The following is a 26,967-nucleotide window of genomic DNA, read 5'->3' on the forward strand; positions in this document are numbered from 1 at the left end:
TTACTCTTTTTAGAGGAATTAAATACCGTTCGCCACTATAGTGAGGTCGCATAACCGACAGTATTACACAGTATGTTTGGATAAACAGCAAACAGAAAACATTACAGGGCAGTCCAGCCGAGGCGCGACATAACCCCTTTTCTCCCAGACAGTTTCGTTCTCTGTTGATGCAGCTGTGCTGCGGAGACCAGAGCTCAGCCGTTCAGGTGCACAAGCCTCAGTAGTGACGGTGACCGAACGGCTCACGGAGCAGGGTAGTATGTCTAGGTGGTTTAATGTCAGACTGAACCCATCGCAGAGAGGAAGTCTGCCGTGAGGCCCGCGGTTTTGCCGTTTATTAAAAGGGCAGAAAAACCGGGTATATATATAAGAATGTACCAATATTCAGCGCACTGATATAGGACGGGACTGAATAAAGGGAGGTATTCGGGCCTCAGTATATTATAAACAAATTCGTTCTGCCTCTGATTCCGTCTAAACCAGAGAGAAATTACCAGGCAGACGAAAAATGAGCTATCTGAAGTGAGATCGGCTCAGGCCAGTAAAGCTCTATAATAAGTGTTTTAGCGCTCCAATAGAGGCGTGTCCGCCTTATCGAGCAGACGAATGAGATCGTGCCGCTCCAGGAGGGGAGGGGCATGAAGCTCTCTTATAATGAGTGTTCTTGGTGCTCCAATAGCGGCGAATCGGCCCTATCGAGCAGACGAATGAGATCGCGCCGCTCCAGAGGGGAGGGGCATGAAGCTCTGTAATCGTTGAACACTGGACAGCTGCATTTAGAGGCAGCGAGCCGTAATACCGCGTGCTAGCTAAGCCGTTAAGAGACCTCACCACTGTGGGGAAAGGAGCGAGGGACTCCGCGAGCGTGGAGCACGAGTGGCTGTGCTATGACAGAGACAGGAGCAGACCGCCCGTGTTTGCTTGTCGTATGCATCTATCCAGGTCTACGGTTCCCCGCTTGTTCATCTCAACAAGAGAGGAACGGCAGAGGGGAGCAGCAACACAGACAGAACAGCCATGCGTCGTGACGGTATCACCCGATGCACTCGGGGGATTAATATATGTGCCAGAGATCTCGCCACTGAATGTAAGAGGAGCGAAGGGACTCTGTAAGCATGAACGGTTGCGGTGTGACAGAACACAGGGGGGGTTAGTCCGTGTGTGCTTGTCTATGCATCCATCTAGTCTCATGGCTCGCCGTGTGTTCATCCCGGCGAGAGAGGAACAGCAGGGGGAGCACGAAACATGGATAAGACAACCAAAGCATAAGCGCGGTCCCGGCGTGGGAGGTGCCAGACCGGTAACGCGCTCGGAGGAAATTCATAGCAGAGAGGCTCACCGAGCCGCTGTGCTGGACGCTATTACAACAGCGCCTGCTCTTTTAGCTTATAGCTTTATATTAAAAATATTGATCTTACCGGGCGGCCGCAGGGGAGACCTCGTCAGGCGTGTGTCCGCTGCACAGGGCTCGTACCACGGCAAGCGAAGGCTATCTTCGGTTCTCGGCCGGAAAGCGGCAGGGGAAGACGCTAGACCTGGACTCTGCTATCTTCGGTTCTCAGCCGGAAAACGGCAGGGGAAGACGCTAGGCCTGGACTCCGCTGCAGGGCTTTTGTCAACGGCGAGGTAAGGCTTCTTCTTTTTCTTCGGAGCAGCGAGAGGTTCGCGCTGAAGGAGAAAATAATGAGCTGCTGACGATTGAACCGCGCTTATATAGGGACGCGTTCCTCCCGCGCGCGGGTTCAAACGTCATTGGTCTGTACTTTGTACAGACGTTAACCAATAGGCTTCAGTCACGGAGTAAACAGGAGTTTCCCCCCATAGCGTCAGCTAACTGACGCAATGCGAAGTGAACCGTATTGAAAGGGAACCTATCTATATTTGAAAGGTGATAAAAAACATATGAAGATAGGATAAAACAGATTTTTCGTTTGAAGGTCTGTTGTTTCGTTTAATATATTATTTATATGTTTATATATTTAAAGAAGAAAATTTTCTTCACTGAAAAAAATAATTAATTTAATTTATTACATTTTTTAATGTTAGTGGTTGTAATCAATTCATTTAAGCTACATTTAAACAAAAAAAATTGAACTTAAACTTAAACATTAAAACTTTTGTTTAAATGTAGCTTAAATAAATTGATCAAATTGTGCAACCACTTACCTTAAAAAAATTGGGTAAATTGAATGAATAATTTTTTTCAGTGTGGAAAACATTCAACTTTTGTGAAAATCAAAAACAATGCTGGCGCTGGCAACTTTTTAAAAAAAACACTGGCGGGTGAAAGAGTTAAAAAATAAGAATTGTCCCTTTTGATTTCATTGGGACTTAAAGATCTCTTCTGAAACTCTAATGGAGAAGAAATATCTGAGATGCAGAAGACTTGAGAAAAAATTACATTTATTCTCCTTTTAATCTCATTGATGTCTTGAAGGGATATTTGAGATAATAAAAAGATCTCACATTTTTCTTCCGGGTTTGCATACATTGTAGGAACCAAATAGCCATGCAAGGTTTATAAAAGCCAGAAATCAATTACATGTGGCATTCAGCTCACAGCCACCATGCAGAACCTAAAACACATTTCTAACATTGATTTAGTTACAATCTTAAACTTAAAGGCCTGGTTTAACAGACAAGTAAGCTTTGGGGGGAAAAGGTTTTTTGTGAGGGTTCAGGGTATAGAAATTAAAATAAGTGCAGCAGTTAGTGCAGAAGTAAAAGGAAAGAAAGAAGCGTATGTTTATGTTTGTGTCTTGCATGGCTGTAAGGAATCTTTGACTTTTGCTACAGCTGTCAAATACCTCAGTGCAACATTCACACACACACACACACACACACACACACACACACATACACGCGCACGCACGCACGCACGCACACACACACACACACAGTGTGAATAATGAGCTTTGTTTTTAGGCTTTAGCACGTCTTTGTTCTGTCGCTTTTAAAATGCCACTATGACACTCTTGTTGCTAACGGCAACCACCTGCTGTAGCTCTTTGGATGAGCCCACACTATCACATCTGATCACATCTGCACACTCACACCTGTCCGGCCCAGAGATTCTGGCGAGGGTGATGAAACGCCGCAGGCTAGGAATATTTTTATTCATGTTATCTGAGTAAATAAATCCTGTCCAGCATCTCACTGCTTTGTGAACTCCCTCCACATTTATCTGTCTAATGTTTTCTTCATGTCATTTCATGTTTTTTTCCCCACTCCAGCTCTGTTATTAGCTGATGGTAAGTTTGAGTTTGTGTTTGTGGCTGATCATACAGATGTAACTTAGATAAGGTTTGGGTTAAAAAGTGCACAAGACCATGTGCTTTGGGTTGCAGTATGGGGTTTTGGGGTGTGTTTTGTGGTGGTATGTGTGTGTATGCGTGGTCTTAGGATGATCTGTTGTCATCTTAAAACTATTTAAATCAACAACAGTTGTGAGCATAACACTCCCACTTGTAAATTAGATAACGATAACATTATTTGCACCAAACTTTTAAGCTGTTATTTTCCTAATGCTGGGTACACACCAAAAGATACTCAGGCTGATTTAATGCCGTTTTCCCCCTTCCGACAATCCTAGCTATGTCCCGGTTATCTTGATGGTTCTGCAGATTATCTTATCAGTTTTCCCTTGGTGTGAGGTGTGTTAAGAGTGTCCGAACTTGATCGGAAGAACGTTGGAGCCGCCCCGATCGCAAATCGTAAATATTAAGCATGTTTAATATTTACGATTCGCGATCGGGGCGGCCCTTGAGATTATTACGTGAAAGGAAACAATATCCAATCAGAAAGCGAGATGATGGAAGACGGAAGCAGTCATGGTGCAGCACAAAGTGAAGTTGATGCAAAGTGAACTTGTACAGACCATGTTCCCGCTGTCTCTACAACTTCACCCAAACCCTTTTCTTTTTATTCCATGAATTTTCTGTGAAAATCATTCCAAACACTATCATTAAAATTTCTTCCTATATCGTCCGCCAGGGTTATTATAAAGTCACGTGAGATTTTGCGAGATTTGTGTGTGTTCACAGTCAAGACTCTGGTTGAAAATCTGTTTGTGTGGGTGGTGTGCTGTCTTTGACACAGATGTAAAAAAGATGTAAGATGTAAAAAATCTATTGGTGTGTACCCAGCATAAGACAGAAAGGATTCTTGATCTCTGTTTTTATAAAGTGAAACCATATAGGACCATGGCACCAAAAGTATCCAAATGACTTTCATATGAGTCAGTATAAATGAATGAAATTTTTTTCCTCATACTTCTCTAATCATGTGTGTTAGCATGCATAATTTTCCCATTTGTAACAATCAATACATTTTTGCCTTTGGTCATGAAACATAAAATACATGTCAATAATTATTCATTTAACATTCTTATCATTATATTTTATTGTGACATAACAATTTTACAAACAATTTTCACTAAGACCTTTTTATCTGTGTTAAATGAAAGAAGTTAATTTACTAAATATTCAGTAAATACCCTGAATTTAGGAACATCTGAGGAAAAATTACAGTAATCTAAGTAAGGGAGTGTGGGGCACAACGCTTTTCGGTTTTGGCTCAATCATTAAAAAAATGTATTTTATTTGAGTTTGATTAATTATATTTTTACACATCAACACACACATCTCTGCTACCAATGACCATTTGAAGTTTGTTTCTATTACTTATCATTCTTGGACAATTACACCAAATGTGACGGAAGTGCAAACGTTACAACTTACCCCATATGTGGGGTTAATTGTAACAGGCAGGGGGTTAGTTGTAACACTTGCTAAAAATTAAGTTTGCAGGCAAATATTTCAATACTATTTTGTCTATATACTTAAAGTGGATATTGTTCATATATCTGTCTATAATAGACGGGTATCTACACTATTCATCCCTCATCTAACCATAGTTCAATTATAAATGGAAACAAATGATAAATATGTGAGAAAAGCAGTACAATTTAGTCCAAAAAAAAAAAAAAATATATATATATATATATATATATATATATATATATATATATATATATATATATATATATATATATGTGACCCAGTCTGTAAAAACCATAATCAAGTCTCAAAATCAAATTCTGAGATAATGAAAATCAGAATCTTATTTTAGCCATTAATTTCATTATGATTTTAATCTTTGACATGGCCTTATTCCATCAATATTAAAGATATGAACAAAAATTCATTTGACAAACCATTTTTGATAAGACCAGCACATTTATTTTGTTGGCAGCCAGCAATCATTCGTGTGTAGCCTATTTATAACAACGGCAAGAATTACGCAAACGTTAGTGGTTTTCATATTGTAAGTGCTGAGGGGTTAGTTGTAACACAGCGTTACAATTAACCCCACAGGGTCAAAATATTTTCAAGCCCACCAAAAAGGTTGCTAAGAGCTGCAGACATATTTCAAAACGATGCTCAACAAGACACTGATTAATATGACATAGCATTGTTTTTTGTATTTTACACACCCAACTTAGAAACCGAAAAAACATATGAAGAAATAATTACATCTCACCGAACTCTTTCATCAATAACAATAAATATCAATATGGAAAAACATTATACATTTCCATAAATTTGCGGGAGATCATCTTTTGGCAGCATGAAAACAATATGAGAAAAACAAATCGCTCAACCCTGTGCAACAATGTTGAACCCCACGCACCCCTACTATAATTATTTGTAAATAGTTATGACCCTATGAATATTTAAAAGAACTACTGAACTCAACTACAAAGTCCCTTTTAAAGGGACAAAAGTCCTTTCTTTGTGCATTATTCTTGATCGTACAGGTACTTACACAGATTACAGTATGCATGTGAGTGTTGCCGTATTTAAACCGCACTTTGCACATTCTTACTAAAATGATTTGTTTGGTTTTTTGTAATTGTAATTTTTTGTATTTATAAACGGCATTAACTCTTTATCTGTCTCATTTAGATATCCAAGACAGAAAGATGTCATCAGAGGAAGAGGAAGCGAGAAGAATAGCAGAGATGGGGAAACCAGTTTTGGGAGAACACGCAAAGATAGAGATCATCATTGAGGAGTCATATGAGTTTAAGGTGCCTTTGGCATTATAAAATGATTTTAAGTTTTTATATTTATTTTTCATTGTTGCAATAAAGCTTTTTTCCTGTGTGTTTGCTGTAGAGTACAGTAGATAAGCTTATTAAGAAGACTAACTTGGCTCTGGTCGTGGGCACAAATACCTGGAGAGAACAGTTCATGGAGGCTATAACTGTCAGTGCAGGTGATTATCAACACTGAACAATAGAAGAGAACACTGGGCAACTCAGAAAAGCTCTGAACAACATGCTAGACAAACCCAAAACACTTTATAGTGTAAAGCAAAACACAAAAAATATAACCTATAACACTGTTGATAAGTGTTAAGAGTTTGGTTTATTACCAAAACTGCACTAATCTTAACACTGAACATCTGATCAGCGACAAAGGAAGTAGGCAATTTCTTTCTGTCCTTAGTTAAAAGAAACACTTTGTTTTTCAATATTTTACTATGTTTTTACCTCAGCTTAGATTAATTAATTCATACCCATCTTTTTCGATGCGCTTCTTGAATGTGTTAGCATTTAGCCTAGCCCCATTCATTCCTATGGCTCCAAACAAAAGTTTTATTTTGTGCCACCATACTTACTTGTGTAACTACTCATGTAACCGTCTTTAAAGGTGACATAAAATGATTGAACGGAGTATTTATCATTGTTCTGTGATGTGACATGTAGACAAAAAATTTTTTGTTTGGGTCTGTAATACCTTAGAAGCTTCCTAAAAACCTCTCTCAGATAGCTCTATTAGAGTGGGGGGTTTTAAACAAGTGGTTTTGCACCTATTTGGCTCCCCCTACTGGCTTAACTTGCAATCTCATTACTGATTGGCTGACTTTGCTGCCACCCAAAAAATTTAGCCAATTATTTTAAAGTGGAGGGGCAGTTAGATGCCTGTGATGTCATAAGCATCAGTTTTTCAGATTGGGACGTTTTCTGGCTGACATTTCTAAAAGAGGAATTTCTACGAGACTGATATGTTTAGTATGTCTAGCACTTTTTGTATGTTCGTGAATGCGGGTAGACTACCATTATTCAACAAAGACAAGGTAAAAATGGTTTTTCATTCTCTGTCCCCTTTAAATGGGGAAAACATGGAAGTGTTTTGTGGCTCTAAATTCATCCCTGTTTGGAGCCATAGGGATGAATGGGGTTAGGCTAAATGCTAACACATTCACAAGGCGCTGTACAAAGATTAAGTGCACGCATAGAAAAAAGATAGATATGTATTAATTTGTCTAAGTTGAGGTCAGAAAATAGTAAAATTTTGAAAAATTGTGTTTTCCTTTAAACGGATACTCTGATTTACTGTTATAAAAGTATATAAGTTTCTTTCCAACTTCAATGTAAGGTAATTTGTATCGACAGCATATCCTAATTTGTTAATAATAAAAAAAACAATGCAGTAACCATGGTTCCAGTAACACACTTACAATAGAAGTAAACCAGGCCAACATCCCGGAGAGACAGAGCTCATATTTTTGTTAAAGTACTTACATTAATTATTCAGCAAAACCCCATTTACAATTCAAGCCGTAAAGTTGTCTGAATCATCCTGAATACTTTTCAAGATGATTAACTTCCAAATCCTGTGGATGAAGTTTGCTTTATGTAGACCAAGGAAGTCTATAATATGGTAAAACATACATCACATCCTACACTGGCGTGTGCATTGTTAATGTAATGTCTCTGCTAATTGTTTAAAGGCACAGTATGTAAGATTGTTTGCAATAAAGTTGGGATCCGGGAACCGGATCTTACTCAGAACCAGTTCTGTTTTTTAAAAGGAACCGGAACCACACAAAATTCTTAAGTTTCGTTTCTAAAAGCGGTTCCGGTGTGATGCACGGGCAAAGCGCTGGGAGCGGTCACTTTAAATAGCCATGTTTTACCTCATGAATATTAATTACGTTGAGCCAGTATTTACAGTCACGCAACCAAATTAACGCAGCTTACATCATTCATGAACATGATTTGTGAGTCCTATCAGATCGATTCTTATTGACAGCATAGGTGAAGACTACTCCCATAATCCCTCACTCTTTCACGGCGTGCAAGCTACACAGTTGCTGTAGTTCAGCAGCCAATAGCGGCGAAATTACATATGGTGCCTTTAATGTGTGTGATGCAACAATACTAACATTATTATTTGTATTTTTTCTTCTTCCCCAATCTTTTATTTATTTCCCCCTATTTTATTTCTTTCCTTCCCTCTTTCTTTCTTGTTTTTATCAGGAGATGAGGATGAGGATGAGGGGGGAGAAGAACGGCTGCCATCTTGTTTCGACTATGTCATGCACTTTCTGACTGTGTTCTGGAAGGTTCTGTTTGCCTGTGTCCCACCCACGGACTACTGGAATGGTTGGGCATGTTTTATTGTTTCCATAATTGTCATCGGCCTTTTGACGACTGTGATTGGCGACCTGGCCAGTCACTTTGGCTGCACCATCGGCCTGAAAGACTCGGTCACTGCTGTGGTGTTTGTAGCCTTGGGAACATCTGTCCCTGGTGAGTTTATGCTTTAATTTGTGTGTGTAACACCTTTATTTTATTTACTGCTTGCTTTCTATATCCTCAACTCATAATGTTAGTAAAAGTGTTTAACTTGTAAGCCATAATTTTCTGTAAACTGATTTCTTCCTCTCACTTTCTAGATACTTTTGCCAGTAAAGTTTCAGCTGTTCAGGACACATACGCAGACGCGTCCATCGGTAACGTGACCGGTAGCAACGCCGTGAACGTTTTCCTGGGAATCGGTGTGGCATGGTCAGTGGCTGCCATCTACTGGCAGATGCAGGGTCGTGCGTTTGAGGTGCAAGCAGGTTCCCTGGCTTTTTCTGTCACCCTGTTCACCATCTTTGCCTTCCTGGCGGTGGGCGTCCTGCTGTACCGGCGCAGGCCTCACATTGGTGGAGAACTGGGGGGCCCGCGAGGGCACCGCATTCTCACCTCGCTCTTTTTCTTCAGCTTGTGGTTTCTCTACATCCTCTTTTCCAGTCTGGAGGCTTACTGTCATATACAGGGCTTCTAAAGAGAGCAACACGAACAGGGTGGGAAGGGGTCGTGGGCTGGAGATATGGAGAGCAAGGTGGACACGAGCAAACTTCTGCTCATACACGAAAGAATAAGAGCTAAGGACTGATTCAAAACGCTTGCTATGGTTTTAAATAGGAATGAAGTTGTGTTATGAAAGAAGAGGAGATGGGTCATTCGTCCTTTAGATCTCTTCATCCTGAGGATCATTAATTGAAGAGTGTGAAGAATTTGATCTCATCTCCTTTAGGGGTGGGACCGTCTTAACCTGGAGTCTGAGCTTTTCACAGTCTATATTTTTCTCAACACATACTGAGAACAACTTTTTTCTAATAAAGTATTTTGGGAAAAAAAGACAAAAAATAACAAAAAGAAATAAAGGATTCAAAGGACTATTTTCAGATCTGCTTCCGGGATAAGAAATAATATTTCAAGAGAAAAAATGAAATATATAACTACATGAAATCTGTTATTGAGTGACATTTGAAGGACCCATAAAGTTTATTTATTTTTCCTTGTTTAGTTTGGTAAGAACCGACACAGAGCTTACGGCTTGGATTGTCAGGCCTGAGTTCCAGCTATAGGGAAAGTGGCTTGGAAAAACAGAACGTTAAATATGAACAATGGCTGAACACTGCATTTTCTCCCTGATATTCCTGTATGGATATAATCTGCTTCCATATATTTTCTGTATTTTTGTGTATTACTTGCCAAGTGTCGTTATATAGGGGCTTTAGAGGGAAGAAAAATGGGATACGTGGAAAATGAGGCCTTTTGCATTTAAAAGTGCTACACTCACATCCAAACAAACCACTGATGGAGATCGCACTGCATCTGCTATTACAGTTGTTGTTGTTTTTAATCTGTTTGTGTTTTAGTCGTTCGGTGTCATTGAGCGCACATGAAGCACCCCAAAGAGTTTTCCCACATAGACCCACCTCACCCAGAGAGTCGTCCAGTATAGAAATACAAGACCATTTTACCAAGAGTTCCCCAAATGTGCATCTAAACACTGTGTGAAGTGTCAGTGATGTTGTCGGTGAGTGTTTTATTCAATGCAGCCGATGTGGCTTGTAATGTTTACAGGCAGGGTCCAAAATTAATGCTCGCCAGGTGGAACCTAAGTTACAGTGACAAAGGAACTGCAACATTGTACATGGATTTGTCGGAATAATACACTCAGTGTTGGGTCAAAAACTGAAAAATTTAGCTGTTGGGTTGAAGTAACCAAGAAAATGTTATTTGACCTAAACAACCCAGCATAGGTTAAATTACAACCCAATGGGTTGGGTCGTTCCTTTTTGACCCAACACTGGGTTGAAAATAACCCATGTAAAAGATATACAAATGATCTGCTAATAAATTTGTGACAGTTTGTGCATCTTTTGACAACTTTTATGTCATGTACCAAAAATTTATCTCAGATAAGGTCTTAGGCCACCATGCTACCATTAGATGTGTTGTTTTTGCCATGTTATAGTGATCATATATAATTGTTTCTCAGTCTCTTTAATAGAATACATCCAGAAAATACAGAAAAGGTGTATGTAGTATTAAAAACTGTATAAAAATGTAAACTGATGTGTCAAGTTTTTAGGGTAAACTCCCCTTCCACTTGAGCAATGGCGGGAAACTGCAGAATCTCTTAAACCTAAATAAAATTAATCCTAATTTCTAATTTTAAAGAAATTAGTCTTTTTACTTCATTCTGCTCAAAAACGCTCAAGATGTGTTTAGTGACAAGAGAGTTCACACTAAACACTGACGATGCCTAAAGAAGACATTTAGTCCTGAAAATTTTAATTTTTTTGTACATATTTCCTGTATTTTCTGTTTGTATCTTAATACAATATATTGAAAAATAAGTAAGGATGGATATTAAAACTTCTAAAACAACATGTCTGGTGGTGGTGGCCTAAGATTTTTGCACAGTACTGTATTTTTTCCAAACCTTTATAAAATCACATTTTCCTAACATCTGAACAATGAGGAACAAAATCACGTCTTATTCAAGTGCAGTTTTAGTAAAAGACAGAAATTGAGTTATTTTGTATTTATGTTATGCTGTGAATGACTTGCATTGTTTTACGGTAATGAGCAAATGAGAAAAACGCTGAATTATTCAAATGTGGCAGAAAGTTAATTTTGGACCCTGTTTACAGGCCTTTACGAAGCGAGCGCAGAAGAGTACAAGCTGAAAAACAGCTAAATAGCCTTTTGTGATATTGTTTCTGAGTCTAATAGAACGATATCGTCAGAGAAGAAAAGGTTTTCGGCGTAGCTGCAACGCGTCAGCTTATTGTGGGTCGGTTTTAAGAGTGGTCATCAATTCATCTGACTGACTAAAGTGTTTTTTGTGCCTATTTTTGCTGTAGTGAGCAAAACAGGAGGATGCGTGAGGGGTTTCTGCATTATCAAGGGAAGTGATGACAAAACATAATTGTTTAGGATGGCCAATAACACGCAGAGCACAGAACCAAAGAACAGAAGCCCACCTGGAAACTGCAGTGGTTCTCTGGGCCACTGGGGGGGCCACATGCTCTGCTTCATCTCTGTTTATACATCGCATGCATTTTGTGTGTGTGAGGGTGTGTTTGTTGGTGTGTGTCATCACCAAATTAGGCCAGATCATTCGTATGCTGTTCAGCAGTATTAAGTTCATTTTAATATGTTTACATTCATGTGCAGCTGTGTGTGAGTGTGTGTTTTGAGAGAGAATGAGAGCTGGTGAAAATGTCTTCTCTGAATCTTTCTCCAACTAAATGCACTAAAAACACACAATTAAAGGTGCACTGTGTAACTTTTAGGAGGATCTCTTGACAGAAATGCAATATAATATACATACGTATATACATACGCTGGCATACACCGTGGGTCCCCTTACATGGAAGTCGCCATTTTGGACCACCATGTTTTTAGAGTAGCCCTAAATTGACAAACAGAGCGCATTTTGTCACTACGTCTCAGACGATGACGACATGCTGATTAGCTTCTATGTGTTTCAAAACGGAGGGCTGAGCTGTGGATCAGAGTCCTGCACGGGTCCATTTTTGGAGACCCGCTCCCGCCCGTACCCGGAAAGTTCAGCACCAGATCCGACCCACCACCCGTGATAATAAAAAAAACCTACCTACATAACCCCTGCTGTGCTCCTAAGTCTCATCTTGAAATGCTTGCTATATGAAGACGTTCAGCATCCGGCTATCAACGGCAAAACTTGCAACTCCTGCAATGCTCGCTTCAACTAGGCTACGAGAAGAATCAACAAAGGTCGCGCACTGTCGCAGTGGTGGTGACGTGATGGGTCAAATGTCATATGGTGCGCGTGTAATGGTAATTGGCGTGCACACCAAAGCTTTTACGCCCGCGGCAGGTGCATGTTTTCAATTGATTCTAATAGAAACTCTGCATTTTTCAAATAAGCCGGCGCTTGGCGTTTTTTCCGCGCTCGGCGCTGAGCGTCAAAAGTTAAAAGAGATTTAACTTTAAGTGAAAAGCTCCACTCTTCAATGTCAGTTCTCACATGGCCATCCAATCACAGTGGAAGAGGGGCGGGACAAGTATTACAACAACCAACCGGCTCAACATACAAATTTTGCACATATTTTCATTCGCGCTACTACCTGCCCGCACTGAGTTAATTATCCGCCCGCATCCCCGCCCGTGAATTTTAGGAATGTCACAATCCACCTGTTTTAGACACTTTTATGCGGGTATCTGCGGGTACCCGACCCGTTGCAGGACTCTGCTGTGGGTGCTGCTAAAATCTACACACAGCACCTTTAATGTATTTTTTTATGTATTTACATTTTATGTTTTTGCGTAAGGCACTGCCAAATTTAGAAATAACAGGAAACCTAACTAAAGGAAATTATGATGCTATCTAAAGGAAAGAAAATAAAAATATTCTCAACAGTGGTCAAAAGCTTTTAGACCCCACTGTATGTTTATAACGATATCACAATTACACTGTTATTGCCTGAGCACTTATTTGGGGAGTTGATGAGGTTGAATGAGCTTTGCATAAGAAATATCTTATCTGATCTTTAACACATCTGATTATGAAAATAGTGATGCTTGCAAGATGGGTGTGTGTGTGTTTCATTGCCGGTGTTTGTGGGTACCTCTGAGTTTGTGGTGGCAGTATTGTAAACCCACATTCAGCATCATTCAGTCAGATGCTTCCTTTTACTGGACTTTGTCTTGGACACAGTTGTTTGGCAGTGCTTTTCTGTTTCTGCCTAAGTCAACTCACACATGCATTTGCCCATACATAGACATTTTATTTAGCTACACAGTGCTGATGCCTGAGAAGAGCTGTTTTGAATAGAAATGGCTGGGTCTCCAACTGGTGAGATGGTTGAGCAGACAGCTGCACATCAATTTCTTGCCAGTGTTGAGCTTCTCTACTGCCAACTAACACTTCCAGCTGTTTAGATGCAGAGATTTAACAGAGATTATAGATGATGTCACTTATAACCTAAGTCACTTAAGTCTTACAATGGTATCAGGGGTCAGACTCTCTTACACACACACACACACACACACACACACACACACACACATAAAAACACTCCTCTTCAGCCTGACTATGAAGCAGATGGTGATTATGTTCATCTATTGTTGTTTTCTTAATTTCTGTTTTTTACTCTCACACAAAAAAATCATGTTTTATTTTCAAAGATTTATGCATGAAATTTACCTTAATTTAATTAATTTATGTCCGCTAATTTATTTATTTTAGATTCTTTTGGTCAACAGAAAAATAAAAAATATATTTGAAAAATGATTCTGATATCAGTTGTCATAATTGTTGTGTGGTGCACATCTATTTCCGTCAGATTGCACGTGATTACCAGCAGTCAATTAGCACGTCATATGTTTTATTTAATTTAAATCATAATGCTGTTGCCGGCGAAGAAATTTGGTATCCAGAAATATTCACTTTGCTTACCACAGTGTGAAAAAGATTTCGTTTTGCTTGAATACACACAGAAGTGTCTTGATTTGTTCAGTGTGCTGACAGTTTCCACCGACACAGGAAGTTAAGGCGGGTCATATTATTTTACCCCGCCCCTTTTTAAAATAACCAATAGCGTTTCGTTTACCTCACAAACTGGAATCTTTTTTGTTTTTTAACAGCGATTTTTTTTTCATAAAAATATATATTTTATTTGAATGAAAAAATAACAGAACAATAATACAAGAAAATTAACAAAATTCACAATAACTAAAATAGAAATGATGAATTATGATAGTGAGGGCTCAAACAGCTCAACAGTAGTAAAGTAGTGTTTCCCTCATGTTTTCAGATACAGAGCGCGTTTAAAATATTGTTGAAATTTGGTGGCAAACATCTTAAAATGCGGTACTGTATATGTTAGATACTTTACATTTATGTATATGTTTATAGCCAAAAGAAGTCAGGTTTATTAGCCAAAACTCTTTTCCGGTTTCTTTGCCTGTATTAATAACATATCATATATCCTTTGCTAATATATTAGTACATATTCAGCCAAAAACGTATTTTTAATTTCATGGGGACTTCGCTTTAGTAATGCGCTCGTGCGCTGTCCCGTGCCCGTGGTGCTGAACTCACTCTACCGCATTTACTGTGTGAAAGAGATTTAATGGGCGGGTCATAGAAACAGCAAACGTGATTGATGCCCCACTGCGCCAATCAAACACTTGGAATCAGGGACTCTTTAGCACGTTAAACCACTGGAATCAGGTGCTGGGAGGGGGACAAGTGCTGGCTGAGGAACGGACGAGGGGTGCGGGACAATGTTGTAGCCAGTTTAAGGAAAAAGTGCATTATGTTCGGCACCGACAGATCATTTAACGACCCGTGCGGATCTGTTTGTGTGATATGAGGTGGGAAACGGGTCCGGTGCAGGGTAAGGCGAGAGCCTGTTCGGATTAATTGTGTATCTCTGCAGATACTCGAGCTCTGCGGCAGGCGATGAGCTAAACCGTGCCGGTTGCCCCTATGGATCGGCACCATGGATGCTTTCAGTTTCCCCTTTAGCAACAGCAAAGAGGGCGATGAAACCGCGGAGTCCTCGGGCCGACCAGGGACACGTCTCCCCGGGCATGGCCCTGCAGCGGCGGCGACCCCGTCCGGAGCTGGATACTGGACCGCCGTGTTTGATTATGATGCCACCGCTGAGGACGAGCTCAGTCTGCGGAAGGGGGATCAGGTAGAAGTGCTGTCTAAAGACTCGCTGGTGTCCGGAGATGAAGGATGGTGGACGGGTATGATCGAGGACCGCGTCGGTATTTTCCCCAGTAACTACGTAAGCAGCGGTAATGTTATCTCGGAGAAGATTCTGGATACGCCGGAGGAGTATTGCGATTATTCGGTGCCTCAATTACACCGTAAGTAACGGGGCGAGTGGTACCCCGTTATCCACGGATCTAAATTATAGACAAGAGATGGCTGCTGCGTTCATTCTGTAACATTTATCTTTTGCCGTGAATGTGTCTGATTTATTTACTTTTTGACAACACCCCACATGAAAAATACTGTTGTATAATTCAGTATTTACAATAATCAACATTTGTAATTTGTAGTAGGCCTATACTTTACAATCTAAAAAATGCTGGGTTATTTTCTAAACAATCCAGCATAAGTTAAAATGCCACCCAAGGGGCTGGACTCATCCCTTTTTGGACCTTTTTACTGTATTTGTACTCTGTAGGACTGTATTGTGAATTGATAGGCTTATATTTTGCTATAGGCTACTACAGTATTTTTTCTTGTGGGCTATGTGATCAAAATGACATTCAATTTGCTCCCTGCCAGAGGGTTAAAAATATAAACTTGCTGAATTAAACACAACAAGCAGATGCAGATGTGTAACATGATTGTTAAATTAACCTCGTTTAGTTGGCCCAGTCTGTTTTATACTTGGTCCTTAGCTGGTTGACCAGCTCCCATGTCCAGCTGTTAACTGGTTTGTGGTTGGTCTAAGGCGGTATTTCTCAACTGGGGGGCCAATGGGGCTCAAGGTGACTTTAAAAAATGACAAAGTAAGCATTAAAATACATATTTCTTATTGTTTGGTGGTTATTTTCATAACATATAGTATACGTAAACTGTAGAATATTTTACTTGGATTTTTTTTGTAAACAATGCTGGGGGGCTTGGAAGTCAGAATGGAAGTTAAAGGTCCCATTCTTCCTGTGTTGTTGAAGCTTTGATTGTGTTTACAGTGCGCAATATAACATGTGTTCATGTTTCACGCGTAAAAAAACACGGTATTTTTCACACAATTTACTTATCTGTATAGAGCAGTTTTCACTGTCCTAAAAACAGGCTGATGTCTTCCTTGTTCTACGATGTCCCTCCTTCAGAAATACATAACAAGTTCTGATCGTGTAGCTTGTTCAGTGTGTTTGTATAGCTTAGCAGTGCCGTTTTAGCTAGCTGGCGACTGACGTATTCCTGTGGGCTGAGTTTAGTCAAAAACTCTTATATTGACATCATTCAACCAGGAAGTAGAGGGCTGTAGTCCAAACCATCCATTCGCTGTAGTCTTTTAAAGGCCTTTTAAATTCTGTTAGAAAATATATCGCCTGGCACTTGAGGTTCAGGTATTATTTAAGCTATTAGCAACATTACACACTAACTAAGGTTTGAAAAATGGGTTCAGTAAGAACGTGACCTTTAAAAAAACCATCCTTCGGTTTAAGATGACCTTATGAAAACTAGCTAATATGTTTCAAAACAGCTACCTTTATAAGCTGTATTTTCATGCAAGGAAAAGCCTTCACAACGTTTCCTACAGTCTTATCAAATGAACAAACATACAGTTATAGTTATTACTCAGATGTAGTCTGGTTTCAACATCCACAGTTTAACAGCTCTTAGCTCTTTCCTAGCATCAGTTTTGCAGAATCATCAAGCTGCCAGCATTTCAGTTCAGATTCAGAGCAGTACAGGACCAACACAGACCTATTTGTGTGCGTCTGATGCTTTAATAGTGTTTACTGTAGCCGCGTGAATGTGAGCTTTACATGAACCTTTTTGTTTTTATTTTGAATGTGAAGTGTTTTGCCGTGTGCTGAAGAGTCAGTGTGGCTGTGTTTTATATATCTCATGCTTTTTGTTATTAGTTGTGGTGTGCCTGTGTTTCTTGATGTGTGGGGCTGGTGGTCGTCTGCTTTTTATGGATGGCTGCTGGCCTACTTTTTATCATGTGGTACCTTCCACCTGCAATATTAATAGAAGACACAGTGCCCCAGACACACTGTCATTAAACGAACAGCGGGGAGGAGAGAAGCTCAAACACGATTGTGTTTTACTGTCTTCAATTTTTCTTTTATCTCAGCGTTAGCCATTATAACGGCTGTCAAAAACTCATGTTTGCTTTCACATACTGGACAGCATCTCTCTTATTCATACACTTTCTCAGTTTATACATGGGTGCTTATTCACAATATCATTTTCTCATGTGTTGAAAGATGTAATAACATTAAGTTAAGTAAGCCACAGTTTTCTCTCTTCCACTCTTCAGTGCTCCATATAGATTTCAGTGAGTTGGTCTTGGAGGAAATGATCGGTGTTGGAGGGTTTGGAAAGGTGTACAGTGCCATTTGGAAAGGCAGGGAGGTTGCAGTGAAAGCAGCCCGTCGGGACCTGGATGAGGATGTGTCTCAGACACTTGAAAGCGTCCGGCAGGAGGCCAAGCTATTTGCTATGCTGAAACACCCCAACATCATGGGCCTTCTGGGCGTGTGCCTGCAGGAACCCAACCTCTGTCTGGTCATGGAGTACGCCCGCGGTGGGCCGCTCAACCGGGTGCTGGCTGGAAAACGCATCCCTCCTCACACGCTTGTGGACTGGGCTGTACAGATTGCACGTGCCATGCTTTACCTGCACTGCCAGGCCATCGTACCTGTCATCCACAGAGATCTAAAATCTAGCAACAGTAAGCAATCTTTTATCAGATCCTATGATAGACAGACAACTCTTTCAAAATGCTAAAGGCAAAAATACCTGCCATCTTTAGGTAATAAATGCATTTTTAATTGTCAAAGAAATATGTTTTTATAACAATTCCCCCCTTTCATGGGAAGAATGGCTGTTGCAGTGTGTTTTTAGTGCCTGATTTATGTAATGGTGTTAAGTGGGTTGTTATTCTGTGTTTAGCCGTTGACTTGTCGGATTGAATCCTGTAAACCCAAAGCTTGTTACAGAGGATTTCCCATCATCTTGACTCCTTGTCATTTGATTGGCTCCTTCAAACATCTTCTGGTCTTTTATAGGCTGCTGAGATATTGCTAAAATAAGACCTTGATGTTATTTAATGGTCAACATTTAATCAATGTCAGCTTATTGTAATATCACACACTCATAGATACACACACATATTAATTTTAAGTAACACACATACTTACATATCTAACCATATCATCCAGATAATGAAACCGGTTGGAGAATGCTGTGTGCCTTGACGTTTAAAGCTGGTGAAATTATTTTGCTTTAAACAGTCGAGCACCAATCACCTTAACATTGTTTGCTTGTCAATCAAATAGCCTAGCTTATGAATTTGCTGTTGTTTTGTTTTAACCATGAAGCATCTTGTTCCTTCATTGCTGGATCCCATTGTTCATAATTTTAATATAACTTTGCTCCATGCTAAAATTGACTACATCTTATATAATGTTATAAACTCTGACCCACAGTTTTGATTCTGGAGCGTGTGGAGAATGATGATCTGAGCAACAAGACTCTTAAGGTGACAGATTTCGGTTTGGCTCGAGAGTGGCATCGGACTACGAAGATGAGTGCGGCAGGAACGTATGCCTGGATGGCTCCTGAGGTCATCCGGTCCTCGACCTTCTCTAAAGGCAGTGACGTCTGGAGGTATGTGTATGTCTGTCTTTACTACCTATCTAGTCCCTAAATTGGGTCTAGAATCATCTATGGTTAGTTTCATCCATATTAGTTTGTTTATAGACTATAGATCAGTGTTCTTACCACAGGGCGATCGCTCACTCGTAGCATTGTGTTTGATGGAGCATGTACTTTTTTTAAATGACCATAATTTGTTAAATTTTCTACCCATTTTCAAACGGTTTGGTTTGTTATAAAACGTCAGAGATGTACCTATGACACTGCATACTTAAAGGGGCAATACGTAGGATTTTAAGTGTTTTATTAATCAAAATCAATGTCTTTATTCATAAATATGTCCTCGTTGGTGTCAAATGACCTCTGCCAGTGATCTGACTTTCTCCTCTTTACTTACATTGAATGGGTAAGTCCAAGGAGGCATCCATATCGTTCCGCCGTATTGATAAACTATAATAGCAGAGAGGAACAAAAAGCACTTGCCTACCAACGCTTTTCCACAACGCGTTTTCATTCAGAACACATGAACCAGCTGCAACGGAAAAGGAGATCAGCGATTACATAACGGCTACCGTAGTTGCAACACGAATTCGGAAAGGGGAGGCGCTAGAAAGCACTGTTCGTTTGAATGCAAAATACAATTTCACCACTAGATGGGGGTAAATCCTACTTATTGCCCCTTTAATGAATAATTTTTATGAATCATGTTAAAGCATCCAGAATTATTGCCACATTAATAACATTTGTAAGAAACCAAACATTTGAAAATCGGTAGAAAATTGAGCAAGTTATGGTCATTTAAATGTATCTTCACCATTAAAACACAATGCTACGAGTGAGTGAGCTGTCTGAGGTAAGATGGCCGCCAGGCGACGACGTTAGAGACTCCGCCGTAAAACATCTAGCCTTTATACATATCTATGCTTGAAACAGTAAATGTGAACCCTCCTGGCAAACTGAAAAAAATCTGAAACTAATTATTGTTAATTTCACATTCTCTATTAAAAAACCTTCAAAATGATGTATGATTTGTTGGAATCTGACAAAAACGTTGACGGAGTCAGCAAAGTCAATTTATAGAAAAATCTAATTAAAGTCAGTCAGTGTGCTTAAGATCGTTTTCCTATCTTATCGCTCTTAATAACTCAATTAAGTCCTGCACGTTATTTTCTGATTTCTGCATTATAAAACCGAAACCAAAATGTCAGACGCACAAGTGCTTCACTTTCCATGGACACGCATCCTTTGAATTAGGAAATATTTACACTGTAAAAAGCAAAAAAGTTTGATCAAAAATGAAAAACTTAGGTTGAAAATGTTTAAATATATTTTAGGTGTTAATTTTAAAGTCGCCATGAAACGGAAGTGGCGATTGCCTTTTTTCCCCGTGGTGACGTATATCCGAATGAAACGGCTTCTGAAGTTAAATAAAGGCAGGGCTGGATTTGAATTTGTCCATCGAGATCTGATTGGTTCGTTTGAAGTTGGGTCGTGTTGCTAATTGCTAATCGCTGCAATCTTCTCCCGGACTCCGCCCACCTGCCATACCATGTGACCAAAAGAGAGAGAGGTCGTTTTGAGGAGGGGACGAGATATGAGTTTTTGATTAAAGATTATGAGGGCACATGAATTTTTTTAAAATAATGAAACACATATATAAGTCATTTGTAAAAAAATACCACAATATTCCAAAACAAATTATAGTTTTTAATTTCAAATTCATTGCGACTTTAAAAAGTTTTTCACCTTGTTTCACTTAAAGTGAGAAAAATGTTACAAAAAAATGTAGGTGTTACCAACTGAAGTAAGTTTTTCAAGTAGAGCAGCTTTCACTTTTTTACATTGTTTCAAGGTACACATTTTAGATGTTCACTTACAGTTTGCAGCATTGAGATTTCTAGACGAGGGCTTAAAGGGGCCATGTCACAAGACTTTTTTTAAGATGTCAAATAAATCTTTGGTGTCCCCAGAATACGTATGTCAAGTTATAGCTCAAAATACCATATAGATAATTTATTATAGCATGTTAAAATTGCCACTTTGTAGGTGCAAGCAAAAATGTGCCATTTTTGGGTGTGTCCTTTAAAATGCAAATGAGGTGATGAAATGCAAACACTGATCACAATGATGGTGGTTTGTTGAAATTAAAACTCAGTTTTGCTGTCAATTATTTTTTGTCTCTCTCTTTCTCTCTGCACTAAATGGCAGTGCCGTGGTTGGATAGTGCAGATTAAGGGGTGGTATTAGTATAATAAGATCCCCTTATGACATCATAAGGGGAACCAAATTTCAATGACCTAATTTTTCCCGTGCTTGCAGAGAATGGTTTATCAAAATGAAGTTACTGGGTTGATCTTTTTACATTTTCTAGGTTGATAGATGCACTAGGGACCCATTTTTACCACTGAAATATGGAAAAAGCCAGATTTTCATGCTAGGTAACAATGTATGAATTTATCATACATAGGGTGACTAATAAAAGATAAAAAAGAGATAAACATAAAAAAATAATTTTATATATTATTATAATCTTTTTGCAAGATGACATGTCTGTTTTCTTACTGTATAGCTTCTAATGTTTGTACTTCATGGTACTTCTGTTAGTCTACCTTGAGTTTGTTCATAGAAATTAATTGTAATATTTATATTCCTGTGTGCGAGTTTCCTTTTGTCTTGTTTTTAAAGTTTCTCTGTCTTTTTGTCAGCCAGTTGCTCTCTGCAGCACTGATTTTACATTAGACAAAATTAAACTTGAGATCACTTTGAAATGTTAATAGGAGTGTTTGTAGACCCCAGAACTGACATGTTTTTGTAGTGTTTGTGTTACTGTCACAGTGGCTGTTGCCTACTATTTCAGGCAGAAGTAATGTTTTGAAGCTTGCGGTTGTCAGTAAAGATTTGTTTGAACTCCAAACTCTTTGTCTCTTTTTCTCAGCTATGGAGTTTTGCTGTGGGAGCTGCTGACAGGAGAAGTGCCATTTCGTGGCATTGATGGTCTGGCAGTAGCTTACGGTGTGGCCATGAATAAACTGTCTTTGCCCATCCCCTCCACCTGTCCTGAGCCATTTGCTCGACTAATGGAAGGCAAGAAAACTTTTTATTTTCAGCTTACTAGAAATTGTATTAAGTTTACTGTACTGGTTTACTTGAATGGCTACCCTCTATTAAATGAATAGTTCACCCAAAAATAAATAAAACACCCCCACCCACTTTCTTCTGAGCATCTGCTTAGCTGACAAGCTGTCTACTGTTTGTTGTTTCATCTGCTGTAGACTGTTGGAATGTAGACCCACATGCACGTCCCCATTTCACCAGTATTCTGGACCAGCTGACAGCTATTGAGGAGTCAGGATTCTTTGAAATGCCAGCAGAATCATTCCAGTCCCTGCAGGATGACTGGAAGCTGGAGGTTCAGGAGATGTTTGACCAACTCAGAGCCAAAGAGAAGGTCTGCATTCACACAAAACACTCACAGACACACTTTTTCTAAGCTACAACGAACAAAAGTATCTAAACATCACACACACACACACACTAGATTTCTATTGTTTTTATGCATAGAGCTAAATAAAGCTTGTTCATCAGAAACTGCATGCTTTTAATAAATATTTGATTTTCAATCAATTCTATGTGAAACTCAAATCTTTAGTGACACCAAAATAATTAATGGCTTAATGTATTTCTGCATTTCTTATTCACTGGATATTTGCTGTAAGTGATCACGGTTATCAAGTTATACATACCACACAGAGCAGAATGATGGGTAAGAGGATGTTTTCTTTCTGTAGGAGTTACGTTCTTGGGAGGAGGAACTGAGTCGTGCAGCTCTACAGCAGAAGTACCAAGAAGAGGCCTTACGACGGCGTGAGCAGGAACTGGCAGAGAGAGAAATTCACATCTTGGAGCGAGAGCTCAATGTCATAATCCACCAGCTCTACCAGGAGAAACCACGCGTGCAAAACCGTCATGGAAAGTTCCGGTGCAGTCGACTTAAACTGCGTGATGGGAACCGCATCAGCCTGCCGTCCGGTTAGTATTTCACGGGGAGAATCCTAATTTGAATTAATTCAAGTGAAACTTCAGTTTGGTTTTAATAGTCATTTTACATGGCCAGCTATAACTCTCACACAATTTTGGGTAGATTCCTGTACCTTAAGAACCTACATTGTAAGAAAAAAGTCCAAATATGTACCCTAGCTGCCAGTGGGGCAGCACGCTTTAAAAAGGTAATTGTATGGACCGTTAGGTACAGATATGTAAATATTTAGTACCAATATGTACCTTTGAGATACTAATATGTATTTTTGAGGTACTAATAAGCTCTCTTTGGTCCCAGAATGTACTTCTGAGGTACTAAAATGAAATCCTTAGGTGCAAAGCTATACTTTTTGAAAGGGTACAGCCCCAGTGACAGAAAAGGTACAGTTTTGTACCTTCATTTCTGAGAGTGTATGTCTGCATATGAGTGTTTGTATCATGTTATGTGCATGACTGCATGTATGTGGTTTTATTATGCTTTGTGTGTGTGTGTTTTAGATTTTCAGCATAAGATCACAGTACAAGCATCTCCATCTCTGGACAGGAGGTGGAGCTTTCTAGGCAGTAACTCCACCCCTCCAAATAGTCCCCCTGTTTTGCCACGCCTCCGAGCAATCCAGTGTAAGCGTGTGCAACTGCATGATTGTGCAGTACTGTGTGCATCTATACAGTATCTATGCAAAACCTACTGTATGTACTGTCAAAGCCAAAATCTTAATAGAACTTTATGATGACAGTAACCCCTGGGGTTGGAGGTCAAGCATGGGGTCGTAATGCTGCATTTCAGTTTGATGAAGAGGAAGAAAGAAAATGTACACGCAAAAAAGGGAGAACCCAAAGAGAACACAGCGCTGATGAAAGGTGTGTGTGTGTGTTCATAATTCTTTACCAAATTTGTTTACGTATAAATGTATGAATTACTGTGTTCATGTGTCTGTATATCACATAGTTTGAGGACTCCTAAAGAGGGCAGTCGGCAGCGTTCCTGTAGTGCTCCAAACCTGCGCCGATCCCCCAGACACAGTCCTGCTGTACCCGGAGTGTCCAGCCTGGCAGAGACTGGTAAAACTCGGTTTACATTACACTATAACATCACAAGTGCATCAAAATCCAGTGGGTGGGGCTTTGTTTGTGTGACGTCACATTAACAATTTATACTACAGTGTTTTTTTCTTCTTCTTTATTTATTCTTTACACCATTCCGGCATCTAAAACAAACGGTGCTATATAGCACCAAAAGTGGTTCCAGAACCAGTTAATCCATGCAAGTTAATACATATACAGGTTGAGAGGGACAATTTGGTATTTCCAATTCACCTAACTTGCATATTTTGGGCAGTGGGAGCAAACCGGAGTTTGCTGTGAGGCAACAGTGCTGCCCCTGCATTGGTTTAATGGGAATTTTTTTCATTGTATGCCAACATTTATTTATGCCCAAACACCTTGGATTTTGCATAATATGTGCCCTTTAATTACTTGTTTTTAATATTTATATATAATGTAAAAGAATAAAAATATAAAAAATTTGGCTCTCTGTTCAGAAGTACACCAATAGATTAAAAACACATACAGCAAATATAAACCGGTGCAGATATAAACAAATATACAGATGGACATACACAACATATATTAGGGTGTACAGTAGTCCTACTATTATTGCAAACAAACAAATACAAATAAATAGGGATAAAAGACAGAATGTTATAGTGCATAGCCTAAAATGCTGTTTAAAATGAATAATTGTGTTGCTAAATTTGTCTGTAATCAGTTTTGTGTGACTGTTGATTAGAAACATATCTTTACAGAGCATTAAAATAGTATTACACTGGCACTGTTTGAAATAGCATGACAATTTACTGATGTAAAATTCTCATTATTGTGCCAATTTACCCAACTTCAACTAATTTTAGATTACGTGATGAATTTGATGTAAACACAGAATTACAGTTGTATCAACAAAGCAAATAAGCAATACACAACAAACCCCCTGACAAGTATGGGGTGATGTGATGATGCAACATTGTGAAATCTCTCTGCCCCCCCAACTTTCTCTTTGTAGAAAATGAGGACTGCTGCTTCCCATCTGAGTCAGCTGATTCTCCTGGCCAATCATACCTCTGCATCCCATTCCACAGGGATGGTCCTGCTGCGGAAAGCCAAGGCACAGAGAGCGGTACGACTGCTACGGCTTCTGACGCATCTCCCAGTTATACGCGTCGGAGCCCGAGCGGAAGCCGTAAATCAGAGCTGGTGTTGCTCGGTTGCGGTGCGGTTTTGGCTGCCGTGGCTTTAGGCCATAACCTACTGGACCTTGTGCGTGTGGAGGAGAGTGTCCGTCCACGATGGGAAGGGTTGTTTCACCGTGCTGGTGGTCAAATTCGCTGTACCAGCTCACCCACAAGGAAACTTTTCAAACGTGAAAGCCCCCGTCGCCCTCCCCCTCTGCCTGCTTCCCAAACACTGCTATCTCTCTCATCTATCTCAGACTGTAACTCAACCCGATCTCTCCTTCGCTTTGACAGCGAAGAGCTACTTGTGATCCACCCATCTATGCCACATGCCCCACAACCTGTACAGACTCCGCCTCCTCTGAATCCACTGGTCAACACCCACCTGGAGAGCTTTAAACGACACCCTCGACAGTCTCTCACACCTACACATGTGCCCTCTGCTCCCAGTGCCACCTGTAAGCTTCGTCGCACACCATCAGATGGCGCAATAAAAATAGGATCTGCCCATAATATCCATAATCACACCGCAACTACGCCCTCCAAAACATTACAGGAGCAGACAGGTGAGAAACACATCTAAACTTCTATAAAGCCTAGACATGATATTTAATAATATAAATATGATAAAATTTACATAATTAATAATATTTATATTTATATAAAAAATATAAACACATGGCAGTAAGGGTATGAAAATATTTGAGTTTGCTAATGTGTTTTGTGATGCCACTGTGCAGTGAGTCCATGGAATCTAAGCGAGGTCCCCTCCGAGGTGCCCCGTTTGCCTGACCCGAATCTTATTTTTCCACCTACACCACGTCGCCGTTTTCAGCCTGAGCGCCCCAAGACTCTTGACTTCCTGGCTAGGCCCCGCCCTTCTCCGCGAGCACGCTGTGGATCCCAATGGGGTGAATCCCCTGCTCACACCTCTAGCACCGAAACCCCATCCACTGTGGAGTTTGGAGGAGCTGTGGCTGTTCTTCCTACTCCAATGGAACCGCCAACCCCGTTTTCCCCTTGGGTGAATGACAGCCTTTTGGACCAACAGGATGAGGGACAAGGCAAGGATGGGACACGGCCTCTCCCATCAGATCCCAGTTTAACCCGAGATTCGCCTTATAGAGTGCGGCCAGGGTTCTGTTCCTGATTTCACTTTGATGGAGTTACCCCACTTATCCAAATTTCACACGGTGATGGTTAAAGGGATAGTTCACTTTAAAATGAAAATTCTGTCATCATTTTCTCATGTTGTTCTAAATCTGTATGAATTTCTTTTTCTGATGAACACAAAAGAAGATATTTTGATAAATGATGGTAAGCACAAAGCTGATTATAACAATTGACTTCCATAGTAGGAAAAAAATATGATTAAATTCAATAGGTACCATCAACTGTGTGCTTACCATCATTTATCAAAATATCTTCTTTTGTGAAAAAAATATATAAAATATCAAAATATCAGAAAAAATTTGTTATACAGGTTTAAAAATACATGAGGATGAGAAAATGATGGCAGAATTTTCTTTTTTGGGTGAACTATCCCTTTAATGTGAATTACAAATACATGGGTACAGATGTCGCACTTAAAAATTTAAATTTAAAGGGGATAGTTTACCCAAAAATGAAAATAATGTCATTAATGACTCACCCTCATGTCGTTCCAAACTCGTAAGACCTCTGTTTATCTTCGGCACACAGTTTAAAATGTTTTA

General features: G+C 39.7%; 2 protein-coding genes across 6 annotated transcripts in view; both read left to right on the forward strand.

Annotated features, from left to right (window-relative positions):
- The window catches only part of slc8a3 (solute carrier family 8 member 3), a 58,211-nt gene extending 44,295 nt beyond the window's left edge, over positions 1-13,916 (forward strand). For 2 of the 4 annotated variants that reach the window (XM_065296365.2, XM_065296364.1), the window contains exons 4-8: positions 3,234-3,251; positions 5,967-6,091; positions 6,180-6,279; positions 8,330-8,602; positions 8,749-13,916. In XM_065296365.2, the coding sequence (XP_065152437.1) occupies positions 3,234-3,251; positions 5,967-6,091; positions 6,180-6,279; positions 8,330-8,602; positions 8,749-9,125 (893 nt within the window). In that variant the 3' untranslated portion in view covers positions 9,126-13,916. The remainder of the gene's footprint in view (positions 1-3,233; positions 3,252-5,966; positions 6,092-6,179; positions 6,280-8,329; positions 8,603-8,748) is intronic. The other 2 variants (XM_065296366.1, XM_065296367.1) reach the window with 2 other exon arrangements.
- Positions 13,917-14,854: 938 nt separating this feature from the next.
- map3k9 (mitogen-activated protein kinase kinase kinase 9) lies at positions 14,855-26,902 on the forward strand. Of its 2 annotated transcripts, XM_065296368.2 has the most exons (11): positions 14,855-15,505; positions 17,647-18,060; positions 18,818-18,998; positions 21,922-22,070; positions 22,259-22,434; positions 22,775-23,015; positions 23,523-23,645; positions 23,762-23,885; positions 23,974-24,086; positions 25,084-25,818; positions 25,993-26,902. In XM_065296368.2, exons 1-11 carry the CDS (start codon positions 15,130-15,132, stop codon positions 26,400-26,402), a joined length of 3,042 nt encoding a protein of 1,013 aa, XP_065152440.1. In that variant the 5' UTR covers positions 14,855-15,129; the 3' UTR covers positions 26,403-26,902. The 2 variants fall into 2 exon arrangements, with proteins under 2 accessions (XP_065152440.1, XP_065152441.1); XM_065296369.2 differs by lacking the exon at positions 23,523-23,645.
- Positions 26,903-26,967: the final 65 nt, after the last annotated feature.

Source organism: Paramisgurnus dabryanus, chromosome 20 (assembly GCF_030506205.2).
Source record: "Paramisgurnus dabryanus chromosome 20, PD_genome_1.1, whole genome shotgun sequence".
NCBI classification, from domain to species: domain Eukaryota; kingdom Metazoa; phylum Chordata; class Actinopteri; order Cypriniformes; family Cobitidae; genus Paramisgurnus; species Paramisgurnus dabryanus.